The following is a 22,072-nucleotide window of genomic DNA, read 5'->3' on the forward strand; positions in this document are numbered from 1 at the left end:
ATCTGAACTGACAGCATTCCTGCAAGAGGGCACGGCCCGAATGACGACAACTTTTGGGGGGGGCTGGGGGGGGGGGGGGGTCTTCTCTTTCCACTCGTAGATCTGACAAAGCCACACCTTCTCTCCTGTCTGTACCTAAACCACACCTTTTCTGTCAGGCTGGTTCCACCCTCCAGCAGGAGCCAGGATGACATAAAGACTGAAAACCTTCTTCAAAAGACTATTGCCCTTTTGTCTTTTTTTTTTTAACAATGATGATGTCATGTCTTTTGTTGTTTGCGGTCAGTGATTCATGCCTCGTTTAACAGCGTCTTGAAACTTGATTGGATGTTGAATAATTAAACAAATGCAGAGTGTTTATTTAGTTGCATATCTATCGCGTGCTGCAATGTTTAAGACTGAGGGAAGATGTGTTTGTCGTCAACAGTCATTCATTTTCCGTACTTGCTGTCTTTGCATCATTAAGGTTGATATTAACTTAATTGCACTGCATCATACTTGATGTCCCGATCCATTTCACATCATCCCAAAGATCACAAATATACAAACAGTGCAGGAGAAAAGTCGTTTTTTTTATTCTACAGGTCATGATGGCTGATAAATCAAAAAGTTACTAGCATTTGGCTGGTGTTGATTTCCCGCCCTCTTTGATTAAATGAAGCTCTTTCTAACAACTTGCCATACCTGTCACTCATCTCTTTTTTTTTTTTTTTTCATATGTTTGTCTTTACCTTGCAGGTACAGAAGCAGGTCCACCCAAACCTGTTGGCGAAGGAGGACGCGCTGCAGCACATCGAGGAGTTGATCCTGCAGCTCCTCAACATGCTGTGTGTGGCCCAGCCTCGCTCCGTTCAGGATGTAGAGGTAAGGCTTCCTCTCTCACTCCTGGTACTTCTGCATTAAAGCTCATCTGCAGCGTTCTACTGTGATAAAAAGGTTTGTATTATACGCTTCTTGAGTATAAATTGATGCTACGTAGTAAATTGATAAAATGCATAGGTGTGGAAATTGAGATTTAGGATGGAGATGGGTTACTTTCACAGATTTTGCTTGAAAATTTCCTGCTTGTACTCCTAAAATTTTCCATTTAGGAGAATACGTGCTACTACAGCGGCGTACCACATGAACTCATTGATGACTTATGTATGATGCAGCATTCAGCCAACTTAAAACATCCCAATGTATTAATTGTAACTGTAACTGAGGCTTATTTTCCATCTTCCCTCTCACCAGGAACGCGTCCAGAAAACCTTTCCCCACCCTATAGATAAGTGGGCCATAGCCGACGCCCAGTCGGCTATCGAGAAGCGCAAGAGGAGAAACCCCTTGCTTCTCCCTGTGGACAAGATACACCCCTTGCTTAAGGTAAAGACCTTTGCCCTGCCCACCATTCTCTCCAGCAAAGATATGAAGCCGCACACCCCAAAACACTACAGTATATAACAATTTTGGAAAGATATATCGCTCAGTGTCTCTAAAATATTGAGGATGTCTTATCATTTTGTCAACCGAGGAGTCAAGTTATCCACTTTCTTTTATAAAGCACATTTGTTTTCATTGAATATATTTGGGACCATAGCATTATTCACATACTTACCAGACCTATTCTGCTCAGATGGGTGGGGCTTACCCCATAGGACAATATGAGTGCCAAAAGGTTACGACAATCTCTAGGAAGTATTTATGAGTCCCTTTAGCATGCTGTATCGACACTAATTGAATCGTCCTGATGCGATAAACTCCACTGATCTGGTTCTCCATGCAGGTTGAAACAAACGCTAAGAATTATTTGCATCTGCTGTTTGGTCTAACACCTAATATGTTCTTTCCCTGTGTTTCCTCAACAGGAGGTTTTGGGCTATAAAGTCGACTACCACGTCTCCCTGTACATTGTAGCTGTGCTTGAATACATATCAGCAGACATACTGAAACTGGCAGGCAACTATGTCGGCAACATCCGGCACTACGAAATCAGCCAGCAGGACATCAAGGTGTCCATGTGCGCGGACAAGGTGAGTTCTGTGCATGAGTGTTAGTTTAGGTATTTTCCACTTTTGTTTTCACAAGATTAAAAGCACAGCACACCAGCTGCCAAAGATCTTTATCAGAATTGCACTGGAGAGAAGAAGGCGTCGTTTTGATTGTTTTGGTGTTGATTTCCTCCAACCCTTGGCTGTCCCTCTGCAGGTGTTGATGGACATGTTTGACCAGGAGGAGGACATCGGCCTGGTGTCCCAGTGCACCGAGGAGCCGTCGTCCTCCGGGGAGCTCACCTACGACGACCTGGTGAGGCTCGAGATCGCCGAGGAGCGCCAGTACCTGCGAGAGCTGGACCTCATCATCAAAGTGTTCCGCCACCACTTCCTGTCCAACAACAAAATCTTCACGCCTCAGGTGAGGACAGGCTCGCACAATTAATCGAAAAACAATCGAAATCGTAACATTTTAAATTTCTATTTGATCAAAAGGGGAAGGTTTTTCAGACGCCTACTTGAACAGTGTTCTCCATTGCTGTGCAGAATCCCAGGCCACAAATCTTGGATTACATTCAAACAGAGCAAACTCTAATTATTACCATCTCATTTTCACACCCAAATTGCATTTTGTTTCAAGCGCTGAAAAACAAAATCATACTGTGCCCTCATATATTGCTCTTTATATCACAATCACAACATTCAGCACGATAATTGCAAAAAGGGTTTTTTTTCTTTTTTTCTTCTGTGTTAATATCCTGCAGTCTTAGGTGAGAACAGGAGCTGCGGCCAGCTTACTGTAAAGCCAGCTTAGAAACAAAGAGTCAGGTTTCTAACTGCACTTGATTAACTTATTTACAAAGTCATTTGCAACCAAATCCAGTGTAAGAACATTTAAAGATTAGAACTAAAACTCTGTAATCAGCTAGCTGGTAATCAGCATAGAGGAACACTGAAAAAACCCCAACTGAGTTTACAGTTTCTTTAAACATCAAACAAAGGCAGGACTTCACTGTTGTGTATATTCCTCTTAGAACAAGTATGTATGTTTTCTCTCGGACTTTTCAGTAATATAAATATTATCCTGATGCTGCTTTACCACAAGAAACCGAAACTGTTCTCACAGTAAGATGCCTCCACACTGCAGACAGACACAATACCAAGGCATTCGCAAATCATGTGTTGACTAAAGAGTTAGTGATGACCAGGCAGGCAGAGAGACTAACTGTCCCGTAAACAGGTCACAGCCTCAACCCTTGCAACAGCCAATGCGTCTGCCCCTTCTCTTTGATCCCTCTGCTGAAATACGTACATTCATGTCAAAAGGATATGCAAAGAAACAAATTCCTAATTACACTGTGTATAATATGGCAATTGAAGTGCTCTAAATTTCCTAAAAAAAGAAGAAAAGTATGGCTCAAACATACTTTGCAGCCTGGTAGGGGGTAGGAGGGGAGGGAGGCTATAAATCCAAAGCACTGGAGTGGGATGGTAGCTCTACTGGTTTGCGAAGGAGTGAATGGAAAGTTACGTTTTATGGGTTGCTGTGGCTTTGCATATTTTGGGTTGGGTAATTTGTGGTATCATTTGGGTGAGGAGGATAAACCTTTGTGAGGCCCTATGGAACGCAGAACACGTAATTATGTTGAGACAGGAACAACATCTGCAGCCCTTGCCAAAATAACCTCAATTATGTCTGGTGAAACACGGTATAATCTGAAATTACTTGGGGAGATGTCAAGAAAGTGTTATGGTCAAATAATGACAGGACACAACTTCTATTCATACTTGAGCAGTCAATAATCACCCCATTCTATTTTGGGGTGTGCGTTCTCATTTATTTGACTGATGATTTCCTCAGGCTCTCAGGCAAATTGGGCCCGCCGTTACGTTTACAGTATATTCCCACCATTTTTTTTTTTTTTTTTAAGCCTTTATTTATCCGAGGAACGTTGGCTGACCGTGCATTCAGCATTCTTTCAGCGACCCCCTGCTTCACACTCACATGGTTACACACATTCACACCTGGGAGATGCCCAATGCAACCAGTTTTCAATTATCGGCCACAGCTTGGTAGTTGCTGAAGGAGGCGAGAACGATACTTACTGACTTTTCCCGCCCGGACTTTCCGAGCTGGTCTAGGGATTCAAACCAGCAACCTTCCACCACCATCCTTATTTTGATTATTTCTCACTAGGGGAAAAAGGTGGAAAACGCGGAATGGCTGCACAATATTAAGAGGAGGGAAATGACTTGTAAAAAGTTTTTGTTAAAGGTTAAAAACTCAAAAAAGTGCGTTAGAAAGCTGCAGAACAGGGTTGTGTGAATTTTGACTATTTTTCGCTAACATGTTGCCACTCCTCTCACAACGGGACAGTAAAGTATGTTTTGCAACCGCCGCTCATGTTGCCTCCTTGTGCAGGATGTGGAGGTGATCTTCAGTAACATCCTGGACATCCACGAGCTGACGGTGAAGCTGCTGGGACTGATCGAAGACGCCGTGGAGATGACGGCGGACGGCAGCCCTCATCCGCTGGTGGGCAGCTGCTTCGAAGATCTCGCAGAGGTACGAAGCTTTTCTGACCGGAAAACCTCCTTCAGACTCGCCAGTTACCAGACAAGTGAAGCAGAATTCTGTTTGTTTGACCCCTTTAAAAATCAGACTGCATTAAGTATACTGGAATTGACAGTACAGTGACAATGCTGCAGATATATTGATAACTTGCAAAGATTCACAGTACATGGTCGTTTTAGTCATGTATCAAGTAAAAATACAGCTTCACAAATACTAAGTTTTGCTGCTTTTCTCTGTTTCATATGATTATTAAAGTAATGCTTTGGGCTTTTTTGGCTGCTGGTCAGACTAAGTAAGCAATTTTAAGAAACATTTTGGCACTGGTTACTTGTGATGGGCATTTGTCATATTTTTGACATTTTCTAGATTAAATGATTAATCGAAAAAATAATTTCTAGATTAATCTAGAATGAATCATTAGTTGCAGGCCTAGTGTCGACATAACTAACAAGAGTTATTTTCTGCCCGTCTGTAGGAGCAGGCGTTTGACCCGTACGAGACGCTGTCTCAGGATATCCTCAACAAGGAGTTCCACGATCACTTCAACAACCTGATGGCACGATCGACTGTTGGCCTCTACTTCCAGGTAGGACCATTATCCGCCTCAGAGACGGTGGACTGCAGCTTGTTGTTTGACACAGAGTTCCTACAATGCTCTGGAAAGGCTAAAAAAAAGTATGGATAATTTCCAGGTGTTGGAAAGTTTGGAATTTACACAAAAAAGTCTGGAAAGCGATAATGTAAAAATATAATTGCTCTGTTCAGATGCATATGTGAATACACATTATAAATGGGTGTGTAGACACAGTGCTATTTCACATGTTATTTGTGTTTTCAAATAATCTTCAGCAATAGAGTGATATGATCTAGTTTATGCTCATGTTGTCCAGCCATTATTTCCGCACGGTCTATTACACAAAACCAAAAACAAGACCAAAAACTTAAATTCAAGAAATGAACAGCTGAAAAATGAGAAAATGTGTAGGAATCCCAGCATTACCAATGCGCAGGATCTGATGAAACTATCCCTTGTGCCATTAAAATAAGGTGAGCAACGATATAGAAACCTAGTTTGGATGTTAGAGATAGAGGCGTGAGTGACAGTGGTTAAAATCTTTTCTTATCTGATTAAACTTGTTTATCTTGAGCGTCGCGGTCGCCTGCCAAAGCGTCACTCGCAACGTTTCGTTTGAATCTGATCCACAGCCGTTCTTACGTGTCGTCCCACAATCTCTCTCTGCAATCTTTCCTGTCATTCCCCAATGTAAACTGTCTTATAACACAGAAATTCAATAAAAAAAAAAAACCCCGAAAAGCATAAAAAAAAACTTGTTTGTTTAATATGAAAGTACAAGTAGGTCATTTATGTGTTTACACCGAGCAAAACAATGTTTCGTTATTTGTTCCCGTTTCGCTTTGAAGTTAACCTGGGTGCCTTGTGGAATTCCTCCCAATATCTTTTGAGGGCATGTCATGACATATTCGGCGTCCTGTGTACAGTTTATTCACTGGTGCCGCATTGTTTTATTTGGACATTCCTCACAAGAATAGCATTGAATTATGCTCAGTGGGGTGCAGTTTGGCAGCCTTTGAAGATGAAATATTTGCTGGTGTTTTCTCAGGCCAAAGACCACTGAGTCTGGCCGTTCACATGAAGCAATATCAGAGCGCCAAACTCATAACAGTATGTACAGTATGAGTTGATCTTTTTTTTTTCTCTCTCTTTTCAGGCCTTAGTTTTGTCACAATAGACCTACTGTATATCTTATTTTATTGCGATAGTATTATGATAAAGTCAGAAACAGTGCTGCTCAGTCCAGTGTTTTCTCAGTGTGTGTGTTTGTGTGTGTGTGTGTGTGTGTGTGTGTGTGTGTGCGCACTTCTGCCTCAGGTTGGGGCCTTGCTGTGTTTACCCTCGCACCACAAGTCTAACCCCAGTTAGATCAACAACACTGGCACCCAGCACTGTCCCCTGATTACCCACACCCAATGTTTATTTTCATACACTGATTTGTATGGGAGTCGAACAGGGGGAAAGGCACAGGAGTTAAAATTAAAGCTTTATTTGCACTATTGTATTGATAGCACTATTGTATTCATTCAAAAGCCCCTTCGCATTGTTGTTTCTCTGTTTTACGTCATAAAATAGGCAAGGTTGTCGTCACTGGCACAATATGCCTGTATTTTATCAGCAAATTGTTTTCATATAAACCAAACATAGGATGGATAGACTGTCTGTGACTGATTGCTAGATAAGCGAAGACATTTAGCAGGCCACAGAATCTGTTATTTATTTAATTGTATGTGGTGTTCTCTGAAAATCTGAATTCTTTAAGGTATTTATTTTTTGCCTCTTAACTGTATTAACCACCATATTCTAACATAAAAGCATGTTTTGTGGTATGTGTTTTAAAGTAATTATTTTAGGAGTCCACAGGTTCCACTTGGGCCTGGTCAAAAAGTAATATTTATTGTGTTGCTTTACAAATCCATGTTTCATCCATTGTACTACAGACTGTGTATCAGTGAGATACCCAGCATACTGTGTGTGTGTGTGTGTGTGTGTGTGTGTGTGTGTGTTAGCTGATCCTCAGCAGTCCCAGGGGCACATGCTGTAATGGTGTCTCCACCAGCCTCCACCAACCCCCCTTTCCCTTTTATCAAACTGCTCCTACCCCATTTATGCACCAGGCGATAATCTTATTTTAGAATCTCCCACTTTGTGTTTCGTCTATCTCCAAACCCTACTGGGTGTGTGTGTCTCCCCACATCTCTCCTTCTTCCCCCCCCCGTTCTTCTAACATAACATAAGCCGTTATGTGACCACTTTTATCCAAAGCACCTTGCATGAATGTGTACATGCTTAGTGGCGGGAATCGGGAATCAAATCCCTAACACTGGCATTGTTAGTGCCGTGATCGGTCTCTTCAGCGTTTGTGTCGTTTCATCCGCTTCGTCTTTCTCGCTCCATCCCTCTTGACTTTCTCCATCCCTCTCTCTCTCTCTCCCCGTCCGTCCGTCCCTCCATCCCTCCCTCCCTCCCTCCCTGCTCTCTGTCAGATAGATGTGTCTGTCGAGCACTCAGCCACTGCACTCTGCAGCGTCTGGTATTGTGGGTAAATTACATCGCCTTTTAAAAATAGAACAGGCAGCCACACTGCGGGCCATTTTTCTCCTGGGGAGACGGAGGGGGGGGCTGTGGCCCGAGGCACATTTCATGTTGAAAATAAGCTGTAAATTAAGACGGCAAAAGAGCAAGAATTAGGTTCAGTCTGCCCTGTACCTCTGAAATGGGTACATGTTGTTCTCATAGCCGTGCTGTACGATATTCCCACTGTGTTTGTGTGCTTCTATGTAGGTTACTACTACTACTACTATGCTGCATGGCCCTTTTTAGTGAGTGATGATGAAAGGCACAGGACTTACTTCGAACCCAAAATGCAATTAAAACACGTCTTTTCAATTGTCATGATGGCAAAAACTAGGAAAAAACTACCAGGCCCTTTTTTTTTTAATCAAAACTTCAAATTCATACCTGGCTTGCCATCTTAGACGCACTCTAAAAATAATTCTTCATGTTGAGTTTATACAATTTTAAAATGTGAAGTGTACATATTTTGAAGCAGAGAGAATTTAGAGAAAGTTTCAAAATATGAAGTTTTTATTTTTTATTGTCGGAAACCCCCGGGTTTACATCTCAACTAACCCTAACCCTAACCCTAACCCTAACCCACTTAAACAAATAAAAATGAGCAAACACATGTGTACCAAATGTAAATGTAGCGGATGCTGACATATATGAACATAATCTTAACTTGGGTCATTGTTCCCAGGATGTCCATCTGTCCATCAGTATGCAGCAGGCAGCTAAAACTCTCTCTCTCTGTCTCTTTGTACATCTCTTTATTTTACATGTACACAAGCGCTCTCTCTCTCTCTCTCTTTCCCCTCCCCTCCCCTCCCCTCCCCTCGTCTCCCCTCGCCTCCCTGCACAGACAGTGTGGGCGCTCCTGTGGAGTCTGAGTACTAGAGTATTGATTCTGAGTCGTCTATCAGGGGAACGGGAGATTTAAATGGATACTATGACAACCCCCTCTCCGGTTACCCTGCAGCCCGACTCGGTCAACCGCTCCTCCCTCCCTCCCTCGTTACCCTCCAACCTCTTGTCTGCTCTGATTGGGTCCATTTATAGGCACTAATGTCTTGAATGCTGAAACATTTGTTTCACCTTACCCTCTACCTTAAACATTTGCTACTCCTCAATTTGTTGTTTTGCTGTCTTTTTTTAGTGCGGAATATCTTTATTGTGAATTCTGAATTATTAGACTTGGCAATATAGATTAATTTACGTCAAGCACACTAATGAACTTGGCTCTCATTCATAAAAGATTTGATTTCATCCTAAATTCTGTTTTGAACTTATTTTAAATAATATGATAAAAGAGAAACATAAGAAAATTATATCTAGAGTGTTCAAACCTTGGATAATGATAGAAAATGGTTTTATCTTTTGGGATAACATAGAAAATCAATGGTTTTGACATAAAGTATTTTTCATAAATCACAGCTTTGGCTTGGATTTGTGAAGCATGAAATTTGTGAGTGAGAACCTAAATGAGTTTCAGTTCTCTTCAGTCACATGGCTGGTTGATATCCTTTCATAATCCCTTCACACGGGTCCGTCTCTAATAGTTCATGTGTGTGTTTGTGTCTCCAGTCGGTTGCAGAAGGCTTCAAAGAAGCGGTCCAGTATGTCCTTCCCCAGCTCATGATGGTTCCAGTGTACCACTGTTTGCACTACTTTGAGCTGCTGCAGGTATGTCGCAACAAGGGGACGGTTCTAACAGGACGACATATTAAGAACATTAGTCAGGGGTCAGATTGTTTCAGTTTCAGTTTTTGTGGACAAATGACAGCCTTTCATTTCTAATGGGAAATTACTTTGTTCCTTCTTTTTTGCTCCTTTTTTATTTTGACAATCACAAACCTGATTAATGTGTATATAATATCACTCTATAATACTACATCCACATTTGATTTATATGTATTAGAGCATTTACATGTTTATCTTGCACATATTGGATCGACATATTTGCTATGCAACTGATCTGATTGTTAGATTTAAAATGTTGGTTAGAGAAGCTGTTGCCATGGTGACGTCGCTCTAGGACCAAACCCTGTGGCCTACTTCCTGTTCTGTCCCAGGGTTAGTTAGCCATCAGCCTTTTCCAGCCCTGGCTGTCATATCATATGTCTCTGAATATCCGCATTCATATTCTGGTTAGGCTGAATCATTTTTTAATAGCCTGGTTTACGCTGCTACACTAAAAGGCCAGGGCTTATTAATTATTGATTTAATTTTGAATTCCTCCAAATTTACAATGGCTGATTGCCTATGTATCTCTTTGCCACATGAGATTATTTGCCAACTGTGCTATAGTTTGAAACAAACTACATAATACTGTAGTTTATTATATAGTCTGTCTCATGAAAAGCCCTCGTAGGCCCTTCTGTCAAAATGTAACTGGTGATCCCCAACGCTGCCCTGCCATTTATCATAGTGGGTTAGGGTTTTGTGTTCTGAAGTATTAGTGACATATCTGGTGTGTTTTCTGGTAATTTTGCAGCAACTCCAGGAGCGCAGTGAAGACCAGGATGACAGAGAATGTCTGAAACAGGCCATCACAGCACTGCTTAACCTTCAATGTAGCGTGGAGCGTATCTACACCAAACACCAGCCTCGCCGTAAACCCGGGTAAGCCTCATCTACAGGCATTTATGTTTAGTTTACATTTAAAAAACAGTCTGTCTATTATAGACCCACTGGGAGAAATTGGTTTCTATTTGAAGCACCACAAAATACAATTCACAATAAAACAATTCTACCAAAAACCTGACAGTACATAAGATAAGCAACTGCACCGCATGGACTAGGGCTGGGCGATATGGACCAAAAATCATATCTCGGTATTTTTAGGCTGAATGACGATACACGATGTATATCTCTGTATTTCTACGAACTGGGCTAAATGTTCAGTTGTAAGTAGGGCTGGGCGATATGGACAAAATCAAATATCACAATATTTTTGACCAAATACCTTGATATCGCTATTGTGACAATATTGTAGGGATGACTATTGGTGCTTTCGCAAAATATTTACACAATGAGATTTTTGATAAATAATCATCAGTAATGTGGAGATAAAGACTAAGTGGGTAAAGGCAAATAATAGAACAGCTAGAACAGTCTGGTAAGTTCAGAAAATTACATCACTTTACTGTAATGCAGCCTTTAAAACCAGGAAAAAACAACACTTATGCCATATCACGATATTACGATATCCAAAATCTAAGACGATATTTAGTCTCATATCACGATATCGATATAATATCGATACATTGCCCAGCCCTAGCATGGACCCATGTGTTTTTTTAAGTAGTGATATATCTGTGGCTTAATTGTTGCATTATGCGTTGAACTCAATCTTCTGACCCCAAAACTCCCTCCTCCCCCCAGCGAGCCCATGTACCGCCTGTACAGCAGACAGGTCCGTAGCAAACAGCTAGCCATCAAACGCATGAACGAGATCCAGAAAAGCATCGACGGCTGGGAGGGGAAAGACATCGGCCAGTGCTGCAGCGAGTTCATCCTGGAGGGGCCGCTTCTGCGAGCGGGCGCCAAGCACGAGCGACACAACTTCCTGTTTGACGGCCTCATGATCAGCTGCAAGGCCAATCAGAGCTCACGGCTGCCGGGCTCGGGCAGCGGGGCGGAGTACCGCCTGAAGGAGAAGTTCGTCCTGAGGAAGATCCGCATCGTGGACCGCGAGGACTCGTCGGAGCTGCGGCACGCCTTCGAGCTGGTCGGCAAGGACGAGAACTGCGCCGTTTTCTGCGCGCGGTCGGCGGAGGAGAAGGCGGCGTGGATGGCGGCGCTGGTGACCCTGCAGTACCGCTCCACTCTGGACCGCATGTTGGACACGGTGCTGCAGCACGAGGAGCAGGCTCAGCCGCTCAGACTGCCCTCCCCGGAGGTTTACCGCTTCGCTGTGCAGGACTCTGAGGAGAATATAGTGTTCGAGGACAGAGTGCAGAGCAAAACCGGCATCCCCATCATTAAAGCCGGCACAGTGGTCAAGCTCATAGAGAGGCTCACCTACCATATGTACGCCGGTAAGTTGCTGCAGCAGGTCTGCTTGTGGAAAGAAAGATATTTGACATATTTCAGTTTCATAGGGCAAACTGAAGTGTTTCATTTGACTATGATTGTGTGTGTGTCGAAAGCACTTGTTTCCTTCATTCTCTGCATTATTAATTTACTCCTGTGTCCTTCTGCCCCTCTAGATCCTAACTTTGTGCGCACGTTTCTTACCACATACCGATCCTTCTGCAAGCCGCAGGAGCTTCTCAGCCTGCTGATAGACAGGTACTGTATTGTCAGAGGAGCCGTCCACTCACCACAGTTGTCATTGCTGTAGTTGTTTAAAGCAGTAATTCTCAACCTTTTTCATATCAAGGACCCCTAATTTAGTCCACATTAGAGCCTCTCAGACCCAAATCTGAGCATATTTTTATTGTTAGATATGATTTTGTCCAGAATCCCATGACTATCTGTATTGTAGGTAGAGAGATAACAGTGAAACTATGATCAAAACAGTCATTCTTCTACATTTTCTAACTGTGTTAACTTCTTGTAAATTAAATAATGGTGAAGTTTAACAATTCATCAATTTGCTGGGGACCACCTGGAACCCCCTCAAGGACCCCTGGTGGTCCCCGGTCCCCACGTTGAGAACCACTGGTTTAAAGGATAGTTCTGGTTATTTTCGACCATGGCCTTATTTTCATAGTTTTTACCGTTGTGACGATTGATTGTGTTCAAAATTTCATCACTTGCTTCACCGGAGAACTTTACCTACAGTTTGCGGGTAGCGCTTCTCTCCAGTATGCACCAGGAGGGTGAAAGCAATCTCTAATAGTCAAACCCAAAAATCAACTAATGGCAAAAACTAGGGAAAAACTACCAAAGCTATAAGGACAATTTTCTTCAACTGTCTGGATTCATGGGGACATTTTTAACGATGTAATCAGGGACAGAAAAAAGCTTGGGGGCGGGGGGAAAGGCAGGAAAATGGAAATCATAATTAGAAATTAAGTGGTGTTATGCTCAAATCCCTGAAAGATCTCATATCTGATCATTCATTTCCCCAGGATTGAGATCCCTGAGCCCGAGCCGACTGAGGCCGACCGACAGGCTCTCTGGAACGGCGATCAGCCAATGGCAGCCGAGCTCCAGAGGTTCCGGAAGGAATACGTTCAGCCGGTCCAACTCAGGTAAGACAACCGGCCAATCAAAGCCGATTCTGTCTCAGGTGATTCTTCCTGTACTGACTTACAAAGCCAAAGAGCTGTAACTGCATATATAGTAAAACTGAGGAAAATAAGCATTGTTGGTACAGCAGTGGCTAGTACATCATTTATTAGCATTCATGGGTATAATTTATGTAGGTATGCAATGTAAACCTTAGGCATAATAAACAATTTGTATAGCACTTTCAGAGTTTAAACAGTCATTGCCTATCAGTGCTTTAATAGTCACAGAAAATAAAGCATCATAGTCATAAAATACTTACAACAAGAAGTCACCACATGATAAAAAGATAAGAGTACAGGGTAAAAACTACTTAATTTAAAAATAACAGGATAAAGACATCCCATAAAAGCAAGTCTATAAAAATATGAGAATGTTATATTTGATTGGCATGAGCCGAGTCAATTAATTGCTCTGTCCTTGATGCCAAACCAGAATGTGAGGTGGTCAATTAAAATTGCATGATCTACAGTGGGAAAGGCTGGGCTACGATCTAAAAGGATTAAAATCAAACTGTCACCCGAATCTGCTGCTAAAACAAGGTCACTTTAATGAGGGCAGTCTCTGTACTATGAATTGCTCTAAAATGAGGTAGGAATTGCTGAAAAATTTTGTTCAGATTTTTCATTTTTATTCAGAAAACCTATTAGTTGGCTTGAAACAACCTTCTCTAAAACCATAGATAAACTGTAGCAGCCCAGTTGTAGCATCTTTAACTGCTTCCTCATATTTTCTAATGAGGTCTTTTCAAAATGCCATAAAAGATTTCGAGTCTCTTTGCCTTCCGTTGTCGTTTGGCTCTCTTACACTCTCCTGTTAAGGCCCGAATGTTCCCATGGAGCCATGGCAGTACTTCAGTATTAGACTTCTTATCCTTATAAGGAGCAGCAGAGTCGAGAATAGTCTGTGTGGTACTATAAAAACGGAGAGCTACTCTGTTGTTGCAGTTCTGCTGCAGTTAATGACAGCTGCAATAAAAGTCTCTGAAAAACTTACTAGCAGAAACAGTTAAAATCTCAAGACAGCAGACAGGTGCATGTTGGTTTCAGATGAGGTATAACTTCATGGGAAAACTGGCAAACAAATATGTATCCTTAGCATCAGCATTATTTGGGGTAATACCAGAAACCAGCACTAAGTCAATAGTGTGTCCCTTGTGTAGGCAAATGCACAGGTTTAATAAGATTAAGATTAAATAAGGTTTGTAAAATCTTTGTGTGTCTGGGTTGGACAAGAAAACATTGGTGTTAAAGTCATCTAGGATATGAATTGTGTAATATTTGGGCATAAAATGAGACAGTAATTAAAACAGTTCTTAAATTAACTCATTACATTATTCAGCTTGGGTGGTCTCTAGATTATTAAAAGAGCCTTAGCATTTATTTAAAAACCAAGATACTCAAAGGAGGGATGGAGAGAGTGAAAATACCACTTTACGGATGGCCTTTACCCTTTCAAAACACAAAGCTGTTTGCCTTTGTTAGGGCACTGTACTTTAGTGCTGTACTTGTTTATCCAATCTTTACAGATCCTAACTTACCTGGGTAGGATATTAACACTAGGCACCAGTCAAATGCTGGTAAATTAAGACTGTGGCTGATAAGTGTCTATACTCTACCAGCCACTTTGGCAGGTTGTCTACTATTTCAGATGTCCTCCTTTTATATAGAATTCATATTTGGCGGGTCAAATAGTGAACATGGCCTGAGGATGAAAAAGTGTGTTTCCATCACATGGTGATCTAATTTTGCAGCAATGGGAAAAAAATATAGGTTCTGTTGGAAATTCCTTGCTGATACTTGCAATTAAAAGCTAATTGGACCCCACAGGATGCTGTGGAATGTGTGTGGAGTATCTGCTCCATATGTGTGTTAACACCGATCTGTCTTTCCTTCACAGGGTTCTCAACGTTTTCCGTCAGTGGGTTGAACATCATTTTTACGACTTTGAGAACGATCCAGAGCTGAGGAGTAAATTAGAGGAATACATCACCAGCAAAATTCAACTGCGAGGTCAGTCCTAGACACCGCAAGATATTTTATTCGCTCTGTAATGTCGGTACTGAGAGTTTTTACTCACATGGGTGCATCTTGTGTGGCAAGTTGGTGGGGTGGTAGGGTTTGCTTGGTCGTCACATCGACCAATCAATCTCCATCTCCAATGGCCGATGACATCGAGCCGTCGGAGGGGCTGTCTGCTGAGCGGTCCTTTCTCATTAATGCGAGTTTCATTCTCCATGTGGTCCACAGTTTTCAGAAAACAACATTGTTTTCAAATAAACATATTTTGGCTATAAATGAGCTCAAAAACACAGGCTAAACAGCCGTGCTACACTTTTTATTGACTTAAAGCAAGTTTAAAGTGAGGAGAAAAGGCTTTGTTCGCTGCCTTCTGGAAACTGTGTGTGTGAACTGTGTATGTGTGCGTTTCACTTAAGACTCATGTCTTTTCCTCTGCTGACTCAGCTGATCATTGTACTCAACGCCTCCTATTCAATGATTTTGTTGTTTTGGCTAATGGCTACATTGCAAAAGCGAAATGTTATTTTCAAAATACTATATCGATGAAACAAACCCACAACATTGCCACATGATGAAAGTCACATAGACACTGACACAGCCCCTCGTTGATGTTCAGTGACTCTGAACTCTATTGGGTGACAACTTGATCCACTTAGTACCCAATGGGTTACTGGTTCAGTCACTGGTACTGACAGTGCATGAACCTGTTGAAGTACCACCAAACAAGAGCTCCTAATCTCCATGTATATTTGTACCAGTGACACACAGTGATACACAGTTGTTGGCAATGTGGAATTGCAGTTATATACATCCTTGGGAAGTAACACCTTGTATTTGTTTTTTAGGAAAGTCTATGAGGAAGTGGGTGGAGTCCATCAATAAGATCATCAAGAGGAAGCTGCAGACGCAGTCCAACGGCGTCAGCCACAACATCACCTTCGAGAGCCCGCCTCCTCCCATCGAGTGGCACATCAGCAGGGCGGGGCAGATGGACACCTTTGACCTCATGACCCTTCACCCCATAGAGATCGCCCGCCAGCTGACCTTGCTCGAGTCAGAGCTCTACAGGTGAGTCTCCCGCTGCAGTGCGTGTGTTGACACGGGGAGGCGTAGGATACAGGCGTAGGGGGTTAGAGAAGCAGGTTGCAGGTTTGTGACGGGAAGGTTGGCAGTTCAAATCCTGGACCAGCTGGGGAAACCTGGGCAGGGAATCTGAGCGAGAAACGGGCTCTCCACCCTCACCAACTACTGTCAAGGTGTTCCTGAGCAAAACACTTCTCACCCAAATGCTCCAGTGTAGCTCGGTGGCCAACAGTAGAAAACTGCAAAACTGTCGTACTTGGCAGCTCCCAGGTGCGTGTGTGTGTGTGTGTGTGTGTGTGTGTGTGTGCGTGTGCGTGTGTGTGTGCGTGTGTGTGTGTGTGTGTGTGTGTGTGCGTGTGTGTGAAGCAGGGCATTGCTGGAAAAAAGAGCGTGCTCAACAAACCTTCTCTAAATGAATAAAAGTTTAAGTTAATTTACCCATGGCATGCATGTGTCATTTTTGTTTTTGTAAAGAGAAATATTTGTTTTATCAAAAGTTGTGTAGACTTGTGGGTTAGATACCTTGAATCAGCAACGCTTAGAGTGTTTGGCAGCCTCCCTAACCCAAATTCAAACAGAGGCTAGAGGTGCTTAACACAAAAAAAACAAACAAATGCCCAGCTAACCTACGTGCCAACCTGCCGCCTTGTTAGGCATGGTTTACTTTGCCAAACATGTCTGAGTGCTGGCTGAGGTAAGCTGTCCTGTAGATGTGCAGTATATAAGCTTATAGTAAATATATGCTTGATGTAAATAATCATATTAAGGCACTAGTTTGATTAATGTGTTTTCCATAGTTCGAAGTCACCCATTTTCCCTCAATAACCCAGGTTTACATGAATTTATTTGATTGTCAGGCTAGTTTAGTTAGGAGGATGTGATTCTTTGAGATCCAGTCTGCAATGTCGATGCACTTCCACAACAGCCTGATACACAGGTGGTCTCGTTGTCAGTGTTAGCTAAAAGTGTGAGACACCAGCTGAAAGTGTGAGACACCACAATGTCCTCATGCAGCATGTGTCCCATAACGCAGGAGTGCTGCTATGTTGTCGTTTGTGTAAATAAACAAACAGCCTCCTGTCTGACGTTTTTGACACATTTTAAGAAACTGAATGAAAGCAGATTGTGTTGTTTACATGGCCAAATAAATCCAAAGATTGAGCAAAAAATCTAGATGTATTAACCAGATTATGCTTTCACAGTACATAATCTAATTAAGGTAATCAGAGTTGGAGTAACATTTACGTGACACTCAGAGTATCGCCTTAATCAGGATAAAATCAGATAACTGGTTTGCATGTTTTCCCTGTCTGACCAAACTCCCTCGTCCACAGAGCCGTCAGGCCGTCTGAGCTGGTCGGCAGCGTCTGGACCAAAGAGGACAAGGAGAAGAACTCGCCCAACTTGCTCCGCATGATCCGCCACACCACTAACCTCACACTGTGGTTCGAGAAGTGAGTGAGAATCCAAGCACTTTGATGACAAATGTGTACAGTCAAGTAGGGCTGGGCAATATATCGATATTATATCGATATCGTGATATGAGACTAGATATCGTCTTAGATTTTGGATATCGTAATATCGTGATATGGCATAAGTGTTGTGTTTTCCTGGTTTTAAAGGCTGCATTACAGTAGAGTGATGTAATTTTCTGAACTTACCAGACTGTTCTAGCTGTTCTATTATTTGCCTTTACCCACTTAGTCTTTATCTCCATATTACTGATGATTATTTATCAAAAATCTCATTAGTCTCTCAATAGTCATTCCTACAATATTGTCGCAATATTGATATCTATATCGAGGTATTTGGTAAAAAATATCGTGATATTTGATTTTGTCCATATCGCCCAGCCCTACAATCAAGTCCCAATGATTCTGTTTTATGTAACCTCAGTTTCCCCAGGTTAATCTTTCGCGATCACATATTTTCAAGAAAGGCCTGCAGCAGTGAATATTGAAGTTATCCTCCTGGGGAAGAAAGTACTTAAATGTGTGTTTGTGTGTTTCAGATGTATTGTAGAGGCAGAGAACCTGGATGAGAGGGTGGCGGTGTTTACGCGGGTCATCGAGATCCTGCAGGTTTTCCAGGAGCTCAACAACTTCAACGGAGTCCTGGAGGTGGTCAGTGCCATCAACTCTGTCCCGGTCTACAGGCTCGACCACACCTTTGAGGTAAGCACAGCTATGCCAGTAAAACAAAAACTATGAAATCCAATAAGATGACAAGAAATGGGCAGTCATGAATTAAAAACAGTCTTTCACAAGAATCAGGCAAATTCAAGAAAAAGGCAAATACATTGAGAATAGAATAAAATGGGCAGAAACAAATTACACAAATGCCTGTCTATAAAAATGTTTTTCAAGAAGCAACAGAAAAAGATGACACTGATTTTGCCTGGTACCATGCTTGAGTATCTCCGGCAGAAAAACCCTCACGCAACAATGAATGTTTTAGAAACCTCTCAGTGTTTGATGCTATGATGTGTATTTTGGATCTGTCAAGCGTTCAGTCTGAAGCTAAACTGGTTGTCGGAGCCTAACTTATGGGAGATTTTCCTTGTTCTGCACCCACAGGCGGTCCCGGAAAGGAAAAAGAAAATCCTGGAAGAAGCCGTGGAACTCAGCCAGGACCATTTTAAGAAATACCTGGCTAAACTCAAGTCAATAAACCCACCCTGTGTGCCTTTCTTTGGTAAGACTTCTGCAAAGTTACTATAGACATAACTACAGGTGAAGGCTGTATAGGGCTGGGTAGAAAAACCAAAAAAAAACTGTCTATTTCTAGATGTTTCTATCCATTTTAAGGCATCATTATTTATTGAAAACCTTGAAAAGTTGGATTCTTACAATGGGATCTCAGATTTTCTATGAATTTATGGGAATTTTTATGGAAGAAATCAGTGATCTAATTCTGTGTAGAAAAGCAAACAACATGATAAATGATGCCCAGAAAGTAATTTTCAAACAAAGAGAGCTATTGAACAACTTTGAGTATGTGCTGGGCAACTTTCCAACTTGTGTCCTTCCCTTGACCACCATCAAACGCCTCCTCATCCTCAGGTATCTATTTGACCAACATCCTGAAGACGGAGGAAGGCAACCCGGACTTCCTCAAACGCCACGGCAAGGAGCTGATCAACTTCAGCAAGCGTAGGAAAGTGGCTGAAATCACAGGAGAGATCCAGCAGTACCAGAACCAGCCCTACTGCCTGAAGGTGGAGCACGACATCAAGGTGAGACCTTCAATCATAATAACAATAGTACTAAAAGTAATGTACTGAATGACATTTTAAGTTTTGTTATTTAGTTCCTGCTGTGGAGTTTCATTTGTGTCTTTGTCATCTTGACTTGTTTTTTGTTTTTCCCTCACCTGCACGATTTATAATTTATTCTCTCTGTTGCATTTCAACATGTTTTCTGTGCACTAATAGATTAAAACCTAAACTCCAAATTGTTCCCTTGTGTTTTTCTTCCTCACTCAGAGGTTCTTTGAGAACCTGAACCCGATGGGAAACATGAGTGAGAAGGAGTTTTCTGACTACCTGTTCAACAAGTCTCAGGAGATTGAGCCACGGAACTGCAGGCAGCCTCCCCGATTCGTAAGTGATTCGATTGCAGTGTTTCCTCTGTAGTGTGGTTCTTGTTGCGGTTGTGACTTGGTGACATTGTAGTTTGTGGTTCTTCGTTGGGGCCTGTTCTAGTCCCAGATATGGTTATAGTGCAGATTGGAGTGATAAAATCGTTATTCCTAGGATCCTCAATCATAACAGGACTACATTTATTTGTGTTTCTGTGGTAAATTTGGCTGAATGACACTACTTTTTTATTTTTCAATATTCTCAAGCAGTGGTGGTAATTTTCTTTTTTTGGCCGCTGCACCACAGCTGAATGAATATAGAGGAAACACTTGTTTAGAGACTGAAAGTACGCAGGGCTGCTACTGGAATATAGACTCAGTCCAGTATCCTTGTGCTGTACTTACAAAACAATCAGGGTGGGAAATTAACACTAGACGCCAGACAAACAAATACAATTTATTTTTGTATTTTTTATTTCATTATATGCTATTGGGTGGGTTTAATGTATGCTGAATTGAGGAATCGATCTACAAGCTTCACTAGGCAGCTTTGCATGTCGGCAGTGTTTAAACTTCAATACTCAGAAATCCTGTAACGTGATGTCAGTAAACTGCGCACAGCACATGTTTACTGATTTATACCAAAGGATGCCAAAGGGATGAGAGAGGCAAAAGATCTAATGCTGGTGAGTCCGGCTTTCTCTGGACTCTCTGGAAAAAGTGTACAAACCCAAAACCAGAATTTAATTTGTGCAAATATACGGCATCTCTATTAGGGAGAATGGGATGCTCTTCTCTATTGCAGCCCCACTTTAGATAAAGATCTTGCCTAGTGATTTGATTTAACAAGTCTTAAGTCATGTTTTATGAGCTATTAACGTTTGGCTTTGAAGAAAGGAGACATTAAACTGCCAGATTTCGGTGTGCGGTTTGACATGACGTCCTCTCATGCACAGAGAGAGAGAGAGAGAGAGAGAGAGAGAGAGAGAGAATGGGTCGTATTGGAGGTAAAGCAACCAACGTCTGAATCTGTGCGTCTCTCTTCCTCTTCCTCTCCCCCTGCAGCCCAGGAAGACCCTGTACACTCTCAAATCCCCAGGGATCCGGCCTGTGCGCACGTCTACCTCTGGCACCCTGAAGGGCCACCCCGTCCCCCTGGAGAGGGAGCCCCCCCATAAGATAACCTTCCGGAGCATCGCCGAGACCGAGCCCGAGACGCCGGCGTCGGCCTCGGTGCCCACCTCTCCGAACACCCCCACCCCTCCCCAGTCGGCGTCCTCCGACCTCAGCTCGGTCTTCATGGACCACGACCTCAGCAGCTCCTACGGCGGTGAGTTCAACAGACAAACGGGTTCCTGCAGTGTTACCACTAGGGCTGCAACTAACGATTACTTTCATTATCAATCAATACATCGGTTAACTGATTAATCATTTAACCCCCTAAATATTCATTTTATAATGAAATGAAATGGAGAAAAGCAGCAAATCTTAGCATTTGTCAAGCTTTAACCAGCAAATGTTTGCTATTTTTACTTGATAAATGACTAAAAAATGATTAATCGATTTTCAAAATTATAATTTACAAATTTTCTGTTGATTGACTAATTGATCAATCATTTCAGCACCAGTTATAGTGGAAACCAGATAGTTTACCCCTTTAGAAAAATATTAACAAATCAATTAGGAATAAAAAAAATTTAGTCATAGAAGCACTTTGACTTAGTTATGGAAAGTTATGGAATTTTACATCAAGGCTACAGTGGGAACCCTGTTCTTAATTCATGTCTGGAAAATCTGGAAACTTTATTATTATTATTGACTTGATTATTTCCAGGTCTTTAAAAAGGGAATTGTACAAATACTCTTTTTAAAGTGCTGACAAAAATGTTGTTCAGTCAGTTGTTCGATGCAAATACAACAACTACCCATTCTGTGTAGTTGTTTGTCCCACTGTCATGTCACTCTGTGTTATATTTGTCATTGTAAAGAATAATTTTTAGCTATGGAGTGATGAAGGCCTAGTGTCTTATTCCCAAGCCTCTATCAGCATGCATGTTGTTGAACACTGACTTGACTAAAACCTTGATCCAGTCAACTTTGGGAAAAAGTATGGAAGTTTGAAATGGAAAATATGTAGAAACACTGCTCTGCACTAATGCAAAAGGATGCACATACCTTTTTGTGAAGTTAGATCTTGATCTTCTGTCTCTTTGAATCTTACAGGTAGTAACTCCATATTTGCTCCAGTTCTTCTCCCGCCTTCAAGTGAGTGTGAAGTTCTTTTTTTAATTTTTATTTTTTTAGTTCATCAATTGTTTATTTAATAGTTCACCTATACCAGTGGTTCTCAACGTGGGGTCCGGGGACCACCAGGGGTCCTTGAGTGGGTTCCAGGGGGTCCCCAGCAAATTGATGAATTGTTAAACATGTTAAAATTGTTAAAACTAAAGTTAGGGGATGTAGAAGAATG

At 41.9% G+C, this 22,072-nt stretch overlaps 1 protein-coding gene across 3 annotated transcripts in view; it reads left to right on the forward strand.

Moving 5' to 3' along the window:
- Positions 1–22,072, forward strand: part of sos2 (son of sevenless homolog 2 (Drosophila)) — a 38,931-nt gene that overhangs the window by 12,064 nt on the left and 4,795 nt on the right. The window contains exons 2-21 of one of the 3 annotated variants that reach the window (XM_071524444.1): positions 739–864; positions 1,234–1,365; positions 1,848–2,012; positions 2,188–2,394; positions 4,396–4,539; positions 5,024–5,134; positions 9,266–9,364; positions 10,176–10,303; positions 11,066–11,721; positions 11,893–11,974; positions 12,760–12,882; positions 14,819–14,931; positions 15,786–16,008; positions 17,358–17,477; positions 18,035–18,197; positions 18,600–18,717; positions 19,086–19,258; positions 19,508–19,624; positions 20,668–20,932; positions 21,826–21,867. In XM_071524444.1, the coding sequence (XP_071380545.1) occupies positions 739–864; positions 1,234–1,365; positions 1,848–2,012; positions 2,188–2,394; positions 4,396–4,539; positions 5,024–5,134; positions 9,266–9,364; positions 10,176–10,303; positions 11,066–11,721; positions 11,893–11,974; positions 12,760–12,882; positions 14,819–14,931; positions 15,786–16,008; positions 17,358–17,477; positions 18,035–18,197; positions 18,600–18,717; positions 19,086–19,258; positions 19,508–19,624; positions 20,668–20,932; positions 21,826–21,867 (3,307 nt within the window). The remainder of the gene's footprint in view (positions 1–738; positions 865–1,233; positions 1,366–1,847; positions 2,013–2,187; positions 2,395–4,395; positions 4,540–5,023; positions 5,135–9,265; positions 9,365–10,175; positions 10,304–11,065; positions 11,722–11,892; positions 11,975–12,759; positions 12,883–14,818; positions 14,932–15,785; positions 16,009–17,357; positions 17,478–18,034; positions 18,198–18,599; positions 18,718–19,085; positions 19,259–19,507; positions 19,625–20,667; positions 20,933–21,825; positions 21,868–22,072) is intronic. The other 2 variants (XM_071524446.1, XM_071524445.1) reach the window with 2 other exon arrangements.

The sequence above is a fragment of the Centroberyx affinis genome, unplaced genomic scaffold (assembly GCF_046629955.1).
Source record: "Centroberyx affinis isolate AG114_WGS23_722 - 3 ecotype Tasmania unplaced genomic scaffold, CSIRO-AGI_Caff_v1 ptg001198l_1, whole genome shotgun sequence".
NCBI lineage: Eukaryota > Metazoa > Chordata > Actinopteri > Beryciformes > Berycidae > Centroberyx > Centroberyx affinis.